Consider the following 17973-nt stretch of genomic DNA (forward strand, 5'->3'; position numbering starts at 1 on the left):
AAATATTAAGTCAAGATAATGCACTTCTTAAAATATTTGCTGAAGTTTCAAGGCTCTGCCTGCTTACCTTTTTTCTCATAACACATAAATCTTCTAGATTCAATAAAAGGTAGCATCATACAGAACATTGTCTAAGACATTAAAGTTACAGCAACATTAACTTTCTCAAGCTCTTTCTTCTGTGTATTGATTAGCGTGGTTCTGTCTTGTTTAAATAATTTGCATAAAGCAGGTATTTTATCTTTCCAAACAAATAAAATGGCAAAATCCTTCCATATTTATTAATTTATTCATCCAAATAAATTTGTAAAAAAACACTGGCAGAATTTACGATACATTACATGGTAGATGCCTGAGCAAAAAACATTTAAAAATCACTGCAACAGCAAAATAATGCTCCCTACGGTTAACCTTTAACACCCTGTCACATGAAATAAATACAGCTCTGTTGTTTCCAGCAGCTCTGAAACTGCTCAAGCGCCACTGGACTGCAGCAAATTTAGAAAATCTGCAGCTTTCGTCATAAAACTACATCCACATACATCTACACATGGACATTTCCTGACGATTTGAAATTTCCCAATAAATATGGAGAGTTTCTGCAAGAACCTTGATGAGTGTTAGAACTAATGTGAAGGAGAAAACAGCGTCAGTATTTTGATCTTGTACCAGCAGCATAAGAAAATGAATATATGTGGTTTTCTGTGTTGCCACAAATCATGCTGCTCAACACCGTCTCCGTTTTTGTTTTCTCAAACTGATTTCTTTTCATCTCTAAATACAATGTCACATTTGGCTACATTTTTACTGAAACCTGAAGAACCAACAACTTTCCCTTTGTCTCCAAGTGGACTGGTACATGCACAATTTGGAGGTGTGTGCTCCAAATCAGGAAACAAATTCGAGAGGGACAGAAGCTGACACCCCACCCACATGAAAAATTGGTTAGTGCTCCATTACTGCAGGTTTGTGCCGTTAAAGTTTTCGTTTGTGCTGTTTTGGTTTCTGAGAAATTATAAGTTCTTTTTTAGGTCATCCAGAGGTCACCATTCCCCCCATCTTACCCCAAAACAAACCACCGGGCTACTTTTTTTATTGCAGGTTTGTGCTGTTAAAATATTCGTTTGAGCTGGAGTTAATTATTGTGGAGAGAGCTTAAAATATTGGTGAGAAAGATAACATTGCCTTCTAAAAACATTACTTGAAATGAGACAAATTCCTTCCTGTTCTAAATCTTTATTGACGTGCAAAACAAAAGGAGGCACACATTGTACAACAGCTGCAAAATCTGCCACATTTAACTTACACGATAGCATATGAAATTAATAACTGCTGCTTTGTGGTGTTGATGTCCAGCGCAGACCACCGACGTCATCAATTTAGGTGGAGTCAGTTGTCGCCTGAAGAAAATTATAAAATATCTCAAAAATGAAAGCTGCATAAATGACAGTTTAAACCTGCACTAACCTGCACTCTGGCTGTTTGCTGGATTTTTTTCACGTGGGTGGGGCGTCAGCTTCACTCAGCTGGAGAGAATGTAACCAGATTGTCAAATATTACTGTAAATTTACTTATTTTGAGCTCTGACAGCCTGATTTCAGCATGAGTAGCTTTTAGTCTTGGCATAAGATTTATTTATTTCGTTCATTCTGTTGATTTCAGTTTTGTAACTCCTCTTTCTTCTTGACATTGTTTAGTCACTGATAACTTAAATGTTATTTTAAAATGTAAGCACCCTACAAATACAAAACTCACACACACACACACATTCTGAAATGTACAAACTATAAGCTCTTTAGTTTTTGTTCCTTTTGCTTCTTTTCTTTGGATAATCCTCATCTCTTTCTTGTCTTGCATTTATTCTCTTGTTGCTGAGAAAAGTGCTTTTATTTTCAAAAAAAAATTATTGCAAAAAAGGTCAAATTTATCTCTTTTCTTTTTTAGGTGTAAATTCTTTAGTGAGGACCAGGCTAAGATAATGATGCAACATTTCCTTGCTGTGTTGGCAAGTCATTTTTTATGACCTGAAATACAATCACAAAAACAATTTCAAGCAAAGTAAAAAAAAAAACAAGCAAATTCCTTTGTTTGTAAAATAGACAAAACAGGATTATATTCAACAAAACTGTTTGGTTTATAAATATCAGGCAGTTGGATAAATAAAAGAGCTGCTATAATGTATGAAAACCTGAAAAGTAGTTTAAACATTATGTAAAAGTCGGGTTTCAGGTCTTTTACTCTTTTTAATAACTCCCATCACTCACATGGTCCTCATTTCCTTCTCTCATTTTTCTCCCTGTCGCCTCACGCGTCTCATCCGTTTCTCTCACAGGTACGCCGACTTACTGACTCCTTACATGAATTCAGTTCCTGCTGTGATCGCCAAAGCTTCAGCCATTCACAACCCCATCATCTACGCCATCACGCATCCGAAATACAGGTAGGATGCGACTCGATCCCGTTTCTCTTCCTCAGGACGCACTAAGATTATAAAACAGAAATACAACTGAACTTTAAGGTTTCTTTTGTTTTGTTTTGAGTTTTTAATTAAGAAACTTCTGCATGTCTGTTTGACGAATGCTGCACAATTAAACAGTTATTTTTCTTTAGTCATGAGGGAAACATTTTAGTTCCACACTGAAAAAAGAAAAATAATTTAAAAAATGATTCATCATGGTTTTCATTCATTTAAAACATTATCAATAGTTACAATAAGGAAAATAAAAACATGCTTAGCTGTCATTTTCACTTCTGGCAGTTGACATCTTGCAAAAATTAACATTTTCCACAGTACTTGATAAAAAATGTTTAATAAATTGGTTTTAGCCTGTATTACTAACTATAATAACTATATAACTTTCAATCTCATTTCGTTTATCTGTAATTACAATCATGCTGCACATATGAAGCTGGTTGATGCGTGTCAAAAATAGATCTTGAGATGCTGGCTGTCAGATTTAATGAAGACCTGATGAATTGCATCTAATTTTGAATACAACACTATAATTTCAGGGAACTAAAGATGTAATTCTGCAGATTCCTTTTTAGAAAACTGTCAGAAGTTTCTTTTCAGCAGTAATGATTGGTGCAGAAAAGAGGCTTTAAAATACAAATACATTTTCATCTTTCCTTAATTAACAGTCATAATTCCTACGTAGATTCAGTTTTTGGAAAACTCACAAATGTAAAAACTAGTCAATTCTATCAATGATAAAATAATCAAGCTTGTCATAATTTAGAAACAATCAGCTGTAACTGTATCAAAAATGTACTTCTACATTTTCTGGATTCTTTGTTTGGCAATTGCAAACATGCTTCCTTGTAGTTTCGCTAAAACTAAATATACTAAAGCATAACTTCACAAGTTGCATTGGATTTCTCATAAAATTACCGCTTTATTCTCGTTATATTTATGTATTCTTTTAATATTATGACTTTATTCTTGTAATTTAAAAATAAATCTTAGCCTGGAAATAATATTCCATTATGTTTGACCTTAATTCAAAGTCCAAATAAACAGAAACATTTAAGCAAAATTGAATATAAGCCTTAAGCTTATAAATAGTTTCCCTAAACCATGGAAACTCAATGAGTGCTTTGGTGGAGAAAAAAAAAAAATCTAGATTTTCCAAAAATAAAATCGTCAAAAACAAAAAAATTCTGTACCTAAGTTTCAAATTTACACCTGGATATTTTTGCTTATTTAAATTGTACGCAGTCTTTTAAATGTTCTGTGAGTAAATATATATTTACCTACTTATCCATAACAACTGGAACTTTCAATAATTAGCAAGTTATTTTTGCAATTTACCATCTATTAGCGCAATGCCTCCCCTTTTAGAAACCGCTGGAATTTTTCAGGTAGCGCAAAGTGTGGTGGAATTACGGTACTGAAAATTTGGCTGGATCGCCGGCGATCCGTTCGGTCTGGAAGGGTTAGTCGATAAAATCGTGTCCTTAAAGTAAAGTTGCTGCCTGAGCCGCTTACCTGCGTCTCATTCTGACTCAGATCGGCCATCAGCAGATACGTACCATATCTGGGCATGTTGCTGTGCATCAGCGGCAGGGACCGCTACAGCAGCAGCAGCCTGCAGTCCACACGCCGATCCACGCTGACCAGCCAATCGGAGTGCAAAGGCACCGGCCGGCACCACACCTCGTCCCAGTCTGAGAGCGAATCAGTGAGTGTACCTCATGTCTCATCTGGTATGTCTGTCTCACACCTCCATCCACAACGCCTTCCAGCGGTGAGTCACTCATTTCGGATCCGAATCGTCACAGGCGCACCTCTCGGACACCGAGGAGGACTGCTCGTCTCGGACGCCTGCCGGTCGTCTCTTGTCCGCTGAGGTGCGCCATGCCAGCCAGAGATCGAAGGTGAGTGGTCACAGCGCAGGAGCGTCTGAGAGGACCGCTGCCCTCAACCCCACTGACCCGGCCATTTGTCACCTTTCACAGCTCACTGTGAGTACATGAGGATGACCCATTTCCACACAGAGCACATTTAGATGTACATGTGTATCACCTAGAACACAGGTGTCAAACTCCAGTCCTCAAGGGTCGCTGTCCTGCAGTTTTTAAATGTGCCACAGGTACAAAACACTGGAATGAAATGGCTTAATTACCTCCTCCTTGTGTAGATCAGTTCTCCAGAGCCTTGCTAATGACCTAATTATTATATTCAGGTGTGGTTCAGCAGAGGCACATCTAAAAGTTGCAGGACACCAGTCCTTGAGGACTGGAGTTTGATACTCCTGACCTAGAACACACATTTTGCAGGTTGAAAGGCAAACGTTTCTAGTTTTGTTGAGTTTTGGATCATAGTTTTCAATATCTGTGGTTTCAGGTTTTTTTCTTGAAAGTATGTCCTTTAGTTTTGTCATTGTATCAAAGTTTATTTATATTTTGCTCATCAACAATTGAAAAGCGATGTCATGTTGGCTGAAGGAGACATAATATGCAAAAATTAACATTGTACTCAATTTTCTACTTTCATTTGAGTTTCTACCGCTTCTAAAAACAGCCCAACCACTTTAAAAAAAACACCCAGACGTTTTTTGGCAATAAGTTAATGTTTTTTTGGTGTCTGGTAAATGAACCGTTTCAAAAACCTCCTATATCAGCAGGAACTGCCTGTTACCTAGCAAGCCCAGCAAAGCTCAGTCCTTTACCGGCATGTCAGTCCGTTACGCATTCAGCGGCCGTACAATGTGGCTGAATGTGCTGTACAATGGCTGCTGGAAAAGACAAGTGTTTGATTGTTGACTTACCATTCAGAAACCCCTGGCTGCATTCTTGTTGCTTGTGCAGGAGGCTCTACTTATGCTTTTCAAAGATGTACAGTTGTATAATAGCGCATCTGTTTGCAGCCATTTTCATGTGCAAGTGTAAACGCTGATTTTCGGAGGCGTGGCCAGCAGCAGTTCATTTGGATTTAAAGTGACAAGAGGCCCTAAAACATCTCAATCTGAAAGGAGCTCAAAATAGGCAGAATGATTATCAAAAATTGGGATGAACTTGTTTGTATCCTAACCTGTTCACGGAAGCATGATAGGTGACTTGTAAAGTCAGTAAATGGTATTTTTTCTTCTTGAAACTATCAAGACATGGTTTTAGGAGAGCTTCTTTGTCTTTGTACCCAATTTCATATTAATGAGAATATCTTACACTCAAGACTAAGAACAAATCTTAGACTATCTTTGTTGGGCAGTCTTCGCTTTCTTGAGAAGTACTCAACATCTCATTTAACGGCTCTTGTTATGCCCTTTCTGAGAAGTCTGGTCAGCCACTCTAATAACTTCGGACGCTAAAGACATTACATTTTCATGGGTACATACAGAGTGTCTGCATACCTTAGCATGAAATCAAATAATTACAGTGTAACCCTGCCTGTTCGGTGAATTTGTGAATTCACCTATTTGTGAATTATTTGCGGAAGGAAACTCCAAAATGTTTATGACTCACAGATTTTTTTTTATAGAGCAAAGAAAATGCAGCTTGGAAGCTGGAATATTTAGACACCATGCTACTTGACATGCTGTTTGTTGGCATTTGCAAAACAGCCTGACATTTTCCTTGCCCCTGATTTGCTGAACCCACAAGAGCAGAAATAAGGAAGATCACAGTTTACACTGTACATGTTGACGCATCTTAAGGTATATTTGGTGTCTGAACTTTTAAGTATTAAGTATTCATGGAATTTAGCATTTTACTGGTGGGTCATTGTTATGATGTTTGAGTGGCCACATGAAATTGTGCAAATGTAGAGCAACAAAAACTCAGGAGTTCAACAAGCTTGTATTCTTGCAACATCCAAGTGGAGCTTAATTGACTGTGAAATCACACAGATCACAGAATTGCTTAAAAGTGCTAAAACAAATAGAAAATTGACTCCAAAACTCATCCCCTGTAGACCAGTTCACGTCTTAAAAGCAGAAAGTCAGATGTAGGTTAGAGTGCCAGCGCTTCAGGGGTAGAGTCATCAGAGCCACAGTGTGTGAATGTGTCTATAGCTGTCAGAAATGCTACATCATCCTCTGCAACAAGGAGGGAGACAGAAACAATCTCCTAAATATCACAGAGCCCCACCAGCGAGGGTCACCTCAGCAGATCTGGGTTTTTATCCACCATTACCTGGAGAAAGGTCACCAGCAGGGACATCTGTTCGCAACACGTGAAGGAGTTAGCTTGAAGTGAGATGACTAAAGTGGATCTGACCTGCTGGAGACGCCGGTCATTACCGCCCAGTTTGGGGTACCAGCAGGAATTATTACCAGAAGTTAAGATTTTAACCTCAGCAATACAGTTTTACTGCTGAATTTAAGGTGAACAATGTTGTCTTTTAAAAATCAAATTACTTTTAACTCTTTAGTACCTAATTTCAAATGTCCATCTGGATATTTTTTGCTTATTTTAGTTGTACGTAGTTTTTGATATGTACTGTGAGTAAATATATTTGCTCATTTATCCATAACAACTAGAACTTTCAATATCTAGCAAGTTATTTTCGTAATTTACCGTCTATTAAGAGAGTGTTTCATCAGATTAATTTCACTCCCTGCTATGGCGGGGGTGAAATTACTGTAATAACCCGACATTGGCTGGAAAGCGCAACGTCTCCCCTTCAAGAAACCGTTGGAATTTTTCAGACAGCGCAACGTCTCGCAGAATTACGCTGCTGCAAAAATACGTTTGATCTGAAAGGGTTAAATGTCCATCCAGAAATCCTCCCAGCTTGGTCAAACTTAATTCATAAGTACTTCCCAAAAACCAGAATATCCCTCCAGTGGTTGAATTCTGATCCATTTTCAATGCGTTATGCAACAGATGTGATCGCCAACAGGACTTAGATCTACATATTTAAGGCAAGGCTCATCCGCTTAGACCTAAAAGTGTTTTGGCATTGGCCTTAAAAATAAGAAGTTGCAGCCATCTATGAACCATATTTATATATAATATATTTAAATAGGTTTGATTTAAATAATGCTAAAAAAATAAACATTAAAATTCAATTTGCATTCCTGCTTATGCAAATAACACCATTTGAGTGGGTGGTTCTGACGATATTATTATTTATACATTGCTTGCTATGTTATTACCATCTTCACTCTGCATTATCCCCTCGACTGTTGCCTCGAGAAACTGTTTAAATCCCCTGAATTGAAATACTATTGAGAATCTGATAATATGTAATGATTTATCTGTACAAACCACTAGCACCAGCATTTTATGACTTGATTTTTAAAAGAGATTAACAATATCTGCTGCAGAAACTTAATTTTGTTGGTTTGTTAACTCAATTGGTTGCATTTAACCAGGACTGCTCAGTCTGTGTGATTCTCAAAAGAGAAAAAGTTGTTTATGACAGAGAATAAAAACCAGAATAAAAGGTTTTTTTATGGTTTTTAATTTGAGAATTAAGTTATAATTTAGTATTTTTTTGTAATTTCTTCTGAGAACGCTATGCCAAACTGCTTTGAGGAATACTGAGCTTCTTGTAAAGTTATAGTTGGCATCAGTTTTATAAATTAACACGACTTTGAAACAATTGTTTAAGCAACTTAAACCATTCAAGAAAAACGAACAAGTCAGATATTGATAACTCCATTGAAGCTGTTTTTCTCTTACAACATCCACAGACTAACTTTAACAACTTTTTAACAATATTTAGAGCAAATTAAAGAGGTTAGTTTTCTGTAAATGAAACAAACCAATCCTGTTATTTTGTTTTTCTTAGATAAAACTTTTCAAGCAGGAATTAAAACTCATCAAATGCTCCACTTCTGAATTTGCTTCCTGAACCTCAGAGCCACATTCTGAGAAAAGGTTCAACCAAAGTACCTGGAAAGAATTGTGGAACAGAAAGCATGTAGAGCATTTCTGTCCGTCTGTAATCATCTGTAAAAAAGAAGAAAGTGCAAATAACCTACTTAGATTGTCGCATGCAGACTCTCACAGATGGGCTGGCTGCCATTCAGGTCAGGTTTACCAAGGAGTCCATTGCAGAGAGACCGAGCGCTAATCCAGTAATCTGGGACTTTCAGTTTTAATCCACAGTGTGCATGATGTGATCTCATGTTTCATCCTAGTTCTTTAATCTCCACAGCAGATGACAAGGATAAATGTTTTCTTTGAATTCAACATCCGGATTGTCATTTCACAAACTCTAAAGTTCTACATCTACATTTTTTTTTTTTTAGATTTACATTAAAAATTCACATTTTGCACATTTTTGAACTTCCATTTGGATCTCAGCTGCTTCTAAAAACATCCCAGGCGCTTAGAAAAAAACTAAAACACCCAGCTGTTTCTTTTTAATTTTTTATTTCTGGAGAAGGAGCCGTTTCAAAAACTTTCCGAATGTAACGTGGCAAATCAGCAGGAATTTCCCGTTACCTAGCAACCCCAACAGAGCTCCACCCATCACCTAGCAACCCAGCACGTTTGGACAGCTGGTTTTACCGCTGTATGCGCCGTACAATGGCTGCTGGAAAATGCGAGTGTTTTATTGCTGACTTAACATCCAGAAACCACTTTCTGCGTCCGTGTTTGTTGCACAGCAGGCTCCACTTCTGCTTTTCAAAGATGAACTTCTGTTTGCAGCCGTTTTCACGTGCGAGTGCAAACGTTGAAGTGGGCGTGGCCAGCAGCAGCTTATTTGGATTTAAAGTGAAAGGAGCCTGTAAAACGTCTCATTTTGAACTCAAAATAAACTGAAATCTCAGTATCTAAGAGTAATTTTGTGCAAAATATGTCATGAACATGTTTTATATAGATCATAGATCTATCCTAACCTGTTCAAGGAAGCATAGTAGGTCGCCTTAGGAGTGACGTCAGTAGAATATCTACAACAAACCTAAACAGGTCAGTTTACAAATCAGATTAACACCTTCAGTGGGAACCAGAAGTGTGAGAAAAGGTTGTTTGGGTCAGTGCAGACACCTGAGTCCACTGACGCTTACAGCTGCTGAGAAAACAGAAAGCAGAGGTGTTTTGATCACCAGGTGAGGAGAGGATTCTGTCGCAGAAATCTGTTCTGTGTTTTTGAGATTCAGCCGAAGGTTTTTATGACAACATGTATTTACAGAGGCGTAAAAAATGTCTGGTCCTAGTTAATCTGATAGTAATCAGGCCTGGGTTTGGCTTAAACAACTCATGAATTAACAAGGCAATTAACCCAGAGCCTTGTTGGTTTTGATAGCTTTTATCCCTAAATAAAATGATTAACTATTCTAGAACTGATCCTTGTATGTATTCAGGTTATCTGTGTCTTATATTTTCATTTTGTAATCACCTTAAAAATGTAAGTGTGATTAAAGAGCAGAAACATGAAAAACCTGTGAATTCACTGCCCAATATTTGCTCACCAACCTTTAAGAAATTTATTTGGAAATAAATACAATTTATTATCACTGCATAATAGGGAAATATTTTAAGCTGGAGGTTTAAAGTACATGACTCAACAGGGCCTGCAGATAGCTAAATGTAACTAATTTGTGTAAATTTATGTTAATGTTTGCCTTTTGAATGAATGTTTTCATTATTGTGTCTCCCGTTTCTCTCCACTCGGCCTTTTTTTATGTAAGTTGCCATTACTTTATACCATTTTTGTGCTTTTAGGATCCTCAGCCTGCTGCTGTAACACAGATGTAGCAAAGTTCAGATGGCAGCTAAAAGTGCCAATTTTCAAATTAAAGCTAAAACTGCAATAGCATTGTATTAGTTTAGTAAAAAAGACAATGTGAAGCAAACCAAGGGCCCAGCAGGCAACAAGGAACAAACTACAGTGACAGTAACATTATTGACATTTTCCCTCCATTTTGTACAAAAGGTTTCACCTTTACCTTTTACATTCCACTCAGGAAGGCTGCAGTATGTTTTGTTTGTCAGTAGGTGGCGACATTGTCAACAACTTCAAATTTCAAAAGAGGAAGCTGCTAAGCACGGCTAAAGCAGATCTGGGTCAAATAATCTAACATAGATATTGTAGTCGGTGTTTCTTCTCCTTTCAGTTGCTTTTTGGGTCTAATGGAAACAAAGTCAAGAAAAAACAAAAAAAAAATATGTGGAAATTGACAAACATTTCCTCACTGTTGGGGTTTCTATCATATAATATCAGTATGGTTATCTAGAAAATGGGCCTCTGATTATTTGTTTTTAGTTATCTTTGGGTATCTATTCCACATTTAAGCACCAAAAAACTGAGGGTTTTTTATACATATTTATTTTTAAAAGCATTAAAACAAATCTTACGAGTGTAAATGTTGTTTAAACTTGTTCTGGCAGGTAAACAAACAAAACATCTGAGAGGAGGTGGAAATAAACCAAACTACTCAACATAAAAAACAGAAAAGCAAGATAAGACCTCGTTCAAAACAAACAAAAATGCTCCCAGATTCTCTTGCATCATGACATGAACACAGTAAACAATTTATCTTCATCAGCAGAATATTTAATGGCAGGCAACTATCCTTTCTTTGAACAAAAGGAGCTGCACGGTTCATCTGGGAGTGCTGTTTCCAACATATCAAAGTGTTTTCTGAAGGCAGACAGGAAAGAAACACAAAAATGAAAACATTTTGTGTTTCTTTCCTCCTCCTCCTACCTTGGCGAACACTCTAGAGTTGTATTTGCAGACAAAACTTGTGATATTGCTACATTCCATGACATTTTATGACCCTCACATCGTTTTCTTTTTTTTTTTCAATTAAACCCAAAGCTTGCTGTTGGGAGACATTCTTGAGATGGCATCTGATAATGTAAATATCCGCAGCAGAGAAATTTTGTACTTCTCCAGCATAATAAGTGACACACTTCTCCAGACATTTGTAGCTCTCTCTTTACAGAAAATAACACGAATAAAGTAAAATATGGGGGAAATATACATGGCAAATTGTACAATTGAAGCAAACTGTACTTAATTTGTTTCAATTATTTCAGCACAAACGTTGCTAGAGTTCCTATTGTACAGGAATATAAACGTACCTGCTGCATGTGAGAGAATATATACGCAGGATTCACTAATAAATGCAGCCAAAAATCAATTACAGATTGAAGTGTCACACAGCTTGTAGATGTTTAGGTCTTTTTTGGGGGAGCAGTGCTGGCCAGAGTGTCTCAAAAATATGTAAGAAACAACAACATTTTTATAAACATTACATACATCAGCTTTAATTCAAACAGGATGAATCGGGACAAAACAGTTTCTATCTCTTTTTACAAGTTATAGAGCAATAACAAATATCTCTATTTCTTTTTATTAATTAATGTTGACTGACTTTTTGTTTTCTAAACTGTTTTTATTTGCGTGCTGTTCAGACTCCGACAGAGCCTGAAGACATCTGCATGTTGGAGATCAGCCGGCAGCCGACCAGCCACCTGCCTGCTACTGTAAGAATCCACTAATTGTTCATTACAGACATTAAAATAACTAAATCATCAACAGATTCATGTTGTCTGCTGTTTTTATGCTCACATAACGATGATCATCGGATATAGTTTAACTTTTGTTTTTATCGCTGTCCTGAGAAATTCCTGTGTTTTCATTTCATATTTTACATTTCATGGTTGCATGTAAAATTATTTCATTCATGCTCTGTTTTATCATATAACAGCACATTAAAAATGAAGATTAAATGTTTTATTTGACAATATTAATTTATGTAATGCAGTTGTTTGTTAGTAAAGAAGTTAAATTTCTCTGTTAAAATTTAGAGTACATTGCTGTATTAGCTGTAAATACATGCTGTTCTGCTTGCTCTTGCAAATGCAAAAAAATGCTTAGGCATGAAATTTCTTCTTTTAAAAATTCATTGATATTACTAATTTATACAAGAATAACTCTGACACTTTTTAAAATTATTTGTAATAATTAACTGCATGCACTTGGTTCATGAGAACAAAAACATTTGAAAGACTAACTCTTTTTTATTTTATTTTCATCTCATTCCAATCAGTCCTTAAATTTCTGCTGTTTATATTAAAATGTTTCAACTGCTGGAAAAAAAATCATCTGTTGCCACCTTCCACTTCTGTTCATGTTCCTCTTAATTTTACAAGCAGACACAGCAGAGTCTCTTCCCATCAGTGGAAAGGTGTGAAGTGGTTGTGTTTAAGATCTGCGTCAGTTTGGAAACAATAAAATTAAAAAAAATTGATACGGATAGTTGGATCATTTTTCAGTGCATTAAAACCCTGCGCTGCAAAAACATGAAGTATTTTTGGTCCAGTTTCTGGTGCAAATATCTTGAAATAAGACAAAACTAACTTACAAGTAACTTTCAGCAAGAAATATGTGATTATTTTAAGTCAATAAATCCTTTATATTGATGAAAAGTGGAACTAGTACTTTACATTATTAAGGAATTATTCTCTTAAAACAAGTCTCTATATCTTGCTGAAAAGTTACTTGTAATTTAGTTTTCTTATTTCAAGTATACTAAGATATTTCCACCAGAAACTAGACAAAAATACTTTCTAAGATTTGTGCTAATCTAACACTTAGGAATTTATGTTACAAATAATGTTTCATTATTAGTTTAAGTGAATTAATTACATGTTAAACTTTTCTTCAGATGTATAAAATGTGTAAATTGCGACCTGGTTTTCTGTCCTTTGAGGGTTTTTGATCTGAAGTGTCAATCGAATCATACAAAAGGTGTAAATTTGCAGAATTCAACCATTTCTGCACCTATACATCTTATTCCTTCACCTCACTGCATAAACACAAAATCTTACAAAGTACTTTTTTTCCTAATTTCTAGTGCAAATATCTTAGCACACTTGAAATGAGGCAAAACTAACTTACAAGTAACTTTTCAGCAAAATATGGGAGCTTGTTTTAAGTAAATAATTCCTTAATATTGATGAAATAGTTATAGTTTCATTGGCAGATTATTTCACGTAAGACATTTTCCCCTGGTTATAAGTCAATTTTTCTGCCAATGAAACTAGAACTTTTCCTTCAGTATTAACAAATTATTTATTTAAAACAAGCCTCCATTTCTTGCTAAAAATTACTTGTAAGTTTGTCTTATTTCAAATGTACCAAGATATTTGCATTAGAAACTAAACTAAATATACTTGGTAAGATTTTTTGCGGTTCAATCACCTCCTCTCATTTATCGAGCTAAGTTTACCTTCTCTCTTCCTCCACAGCAGGATAGCATGAGGAGGGAGCCCGGACCAAAGACGGTGGCCAAGAACCCGTCGTCCATCATCGTCACCTCCATATCCACCCCGTCCATCCTGCACAGTCCTCCCGGTTTCCACGGCAGCCTCAAAGTTGCCAAAACCGTCACTCCGGTTAGTAAGGAGCTGCTCGACATCGCCAGACTGGAGACGACGGCGTTACCGTGAACATCTTGCAGTAAAGTCTAGTACTGTGTCACCGTGTCTCCCTTCTGAGGAGTGACCTGTACCAGCATGCTGTCTGATCATTACGGTTCCCTTTGCATGCAATGGAAATATGTGAGCCTGAATTCCCAGAAAATTTAGGTGATGTGTGTTTGAGCTGTGGGCATGGGCCGGTCTTAACAAATCAATGCCGCGGTTTTTTAAAGTCACTAAACTCGCCGTCTTGCTGTTGAAACTCTTTAAAGAGACACCAAGGATCGTCTTGGGGTTTCTTTGTTTGTTTTCTAGAAAGCCTGAGCCGCTTTCTCGCCCAGCTGTTGCTGCAACCTTCAGTATTAAAGTCATGTTTTTAAGAGGCGCTGCAAACAAGGTTTATGGGCGTCGCCATGTTGAATTCCCCACTTCTAACTAGAACGCCGTTACCTCGGGTGTGACATCAAATCCACATCCAAATTCAAGGTAACAGGAATTAGTCACTCGTCTTAGCATAGAAGTGAAACAAAAAGATTACCATCACCTGCTTGGACAGTTTTTACCTTAAAGGTGTCTAATTTGTTATAAAAACTTCAGAAAAGAACACAAATTAAAGTCTAGTCAAGTCGATTTTAAGCAAAGTGATAGTAAAGACTCATTTACAAGAAGTAGCTATAATTATATAATGGAAAATGTACAGGAATATTTAATAAATTAGAATAATTTTAAAATTAAAATGTTTTAAATCCCTCAGTTCACTAAGTGAATATATAATTATTCTAGATATAGATTAATTATCTACAGATTGAGGTTTTAAGCTTTTATTTCTGTTACAGTTAATGAAGATTTGAATGTTACATCAGGCCAATAAAAATAAATTTAATACAGAAATATGGGCTTAAAGAAAAGTATGTTCAATATCTGCTTAAAGGTTATTTCCAATCTGACAGAAAACCCTCCTCAGAACTAATTTATTGAATTTTGCTGCGTCATTCTGTGATTTTATAAGAGTACTTGCATTCCTATTTTTAACTCAAAGCATCTAATTTATAATATGTATCTTTGTTTTATTGTTTTTCTTAGTTCCGATTATTAAATTATGGTATTTTTGTGCATCATCATACGCACACTGGCCCATGCCTCGTTTGCAGGAAGGTGGTTTTCATATCATTTTCATTAAAGATGATTTACCTCAAAGCAGAAAGGAACAAAATAGCCTTAAAATCACTGTGTCAAGGATCGTAAAAAATGTTATTTAAACATGGAGTTATTTAACGAGTGATGTATTTCTCTACTAGTTTTTTTTTTTTTTTCAGATTTATTTTTTCTGCATATAAACTGAGTGGCTGTTAAACGTTTGTTTTTGTAGAGTTTCTTTGGTAGGAAACATAATTTGGTAAATAAAAATCTGAAATCCTAACATAAGTTTTGCACACAGTTCATGACCTGTACTTTATATGACTTTTCTAGCTATGTACTTAAATATTAACATAAAAATATGCCGTATTTCCATAAAAAATAAAAAAAATTATGTAATCCTTTTATGCAAACCCCTTAAAATAAAGAGTTACCGAGTTTTCTTTCTTTTCATAATTCAGTTTAGGTTCAACATTTCAAAGCTTTTTATCTCCACTAATGTACATTGCAGATTACTGTGACTGCTGCGTCTTTGACTATGATTGTACTGTAATTGTTTTCTTGATACCTGACGATAAAATCAGATATTATATTGACGCTGTGGTAAAACAATGATCAAAATTTAATCCCACTTGTTGCTTTGTTTTTTTTTTTAGCATTTTATCAGTAAATCTGTAATAAAAAAAAAAAAGCATATATTATGAGCATTACTGGTAAATTATTGTCAGATTAGGTATTAGTATTTTAGATGTGGTGAATTTAAATTCTGCTTTATTGAAGTGATGATTTCTGTAATTTTGTTGTCTTTGTATAAAATGTTTGTGTTTCTATTTATTTTTTTATAAAAAGAAAATGAAGCCAAACTGAAGTGTTGTTGGAGTCTTCATGGACGTTTTCATATTATATAACTTTATGGAAAGCAGCGGTGCTTTCTGACATGAGCCATTTGGGCGGTTACCCAGGGCAGCATCAGAAAGGGGAGGTCACAGTAAGTGCTCTGTTGGTTTTATGTTTGCATGTCTTTTGTTGATGCTGAGGATAACCACTCTCAGAACGGCCACTGTTAGTTTTAGAGCAGGAAATGTGTTGAGTTTGACGTGTCTTAGAAACTTTCCTTTACGCCATGAAATGATGGAGCCATTTTGAGCATTTCTGTCCCATCTTGACTCTGGCGCATTTACTTCCTGTCCTTTTAATGTCTGGAGTTACAAAACTGACCAGGAAGAGTTAATTGGCAGGAGTTTCTGGAAGTTTTTTTATTAATTTGTCTCATATTTGAATCTGTAAACGTTGTTTCTTTAGTTTTTTGGTCCAAAATTAGCAGAGTTGAAGCACTGAAGAGAAGTTTTGGATCTTTGTCCTTTAGCTTTGCTCTGGTAGAAGAAAAAACATGCTACATGCAGTCATGTTGCATCTGGTCAAAAGTTATTCTTATCTTCTTTGGCTACCTGCACAACTTTTTGTCTTTTCATTTCAGACAATGTAATGCATAAAATTTTAGAAGGCGCTTGTTGCAATCTCTGCGGCGGAGAATTGAGGTCAGGCTAAGAAAAGAGAAATTAAATTACAAGGATAAGTTGAAATAATAAGAATAAAATCATAATATAACCAGAATAAATTGTTAATAATGCAAAAATAAAGTGATATTACCAGAATAATGTAATAATCTAATGCTGATTAATTAATAGATTATTTTACTGCTTGTAAAATTAATACCAAAAATGTTTAACATTCCTCATTTTACTGCAGTTGTAGCAGTGCTTTTATGTGTCAAAGTTCTCATAATATTACAACTTTAGACTCTATTATTGTAATTTTGGTCGCAGCACTCCATCGTAAACAGTGGCGCAAAAAGTGGCTATGCAACGCATAGGGGCGCTGCACTAGAGGGGGCGCAAAAACGTTGTGGGGATTTTTTTTTGTAGTCAGCATTTTATGTCCTTAACCACTGTTAGTGTATGAAATGATCAATAACAGAGGAACAGCACTGATTAAAGTCTGCTAAATGGACCTTACCAAGCTCCGCCTCGCGGGGCGTTGTTTCTATGTAAACATGACTCTATTAGTGCATCATTTCTACCGGATTTTCACAATATATCAGCTACTACAATGGACTAACAAGTTCATGTCATCTTTTTTGGATGAGATCAAGGTGTTTGAGCCAATCGATGCCTCCGACATTGTGCACGTCACAGCAAAATGCTTTCGCTCGATGAGGAAAACGGCAGATCCACACACCCTCTACATCAGGGGTACCCAAACTTCTTGAGACCAAGATCTACTTTTTCTCTCACCAGCCGGCTGAGATCTACCTCATGACACGAAGACATAAAAATTGTAAATTAAACTCTGTGATGATTGAATGAAGTATACTTATGTCCACTAGGTGGCGATCATGAGTTCATGTGAATGCATAAATGTAAAGAATAGGACAACAGAGAGAGAAAGTCTTGACACACCTGTGAGAAACCTGTGTGAGCAGACGCATAAAAAGAGACTTTAATAAAAGTGTCTGAGTAATACAACACGCCTGGTCATTATCAAACACGAATATAACAAACTCTGTTGACTTATTTTATATGCAAATATACATCAGTTATAGCAGAAATAATAAAGTGATAGAAAACCTAATGCAGTTTCTTCCTCAGTGAGACTCTGTCACTGGGAGGAGGTTACTGGTTTCTCAGTCACAAGCTGGTTGCAAACCTGAGGCCAGCAGGTGTCAGTCAGTTAAGGTAGATCTGAACTTTGGTTTGATGACGTCAATATGAGAAGCTACAGACTGATAGGAGGAACCAAAGAGCTCTGTAAAGGTAAAGGCAAATCTTCTGAAGTTGGGATTATTAAAAAAGAAGAGGATCATTCAATGCTAGCTTTGAACAAAACGTTTGGCTCTTTTCCTCTTTTCTCCTCGAGTCCTTGGCGAGTGACGCTCTCCGTGCAGCGACGTGCAGCGACCGCGTGCGGCTAAAACGAAACAACAACAAAGCGTGTTGACGTCACAGATCA

At 36.2% G+C, this 17973-nt stretch overlaps 1 protein-coding gene across 1 annotated transcript in view; it reads left to right on the plus strand.

The window, feature by feature from the left end:
• The window catches only part of LOC102227481 (melanopsin-A-like), a 29198-nt gene extending 13470 nt beyond the window's left edge, over positions 1–15728 (plus strand). The window contains exons 7-11 of the mRNA XM_023340451.1: positions 2333–2440; positions 4010–4181; positions 4282–4464; positions 11818–11889; positions 13657–15728. Coding sequence (XP_023196219.1) covers positions 2333–2440; positions 4010–4181; positions 4282–4464; positions 11818–11889; positions 13657–13857 — 736 coding nt within the window. The 3' untranslated portion in view covers positions 13858–15728. The remainder of the gene's footprint in view (positions 1–2332; positions 2441–4009; positions 4182–4281; positions 4465–11817; positions 11890–13656) is intronic.
• The last annotated feature ends 2245 nt before the right edge of the window (positions 15729–17973 follow it).

Source organism: Xiphophorus maculatus, chromosome 10 (genome assembly GCF_002775205.1).
Source record: "Xiphophorus maculatus strain JP 163 A chromosome 10, X_maculatus-5.0-male, whole genome shotgun sequence".
NCBI classification, from domain to species: domain Eukaryota; kingdom Metazoa; phylum Chordata; class Actinopteri; order Cyprinodontiformes; family Poeciliidae; genus Xiphophorus; species Xiphophorus maculatus.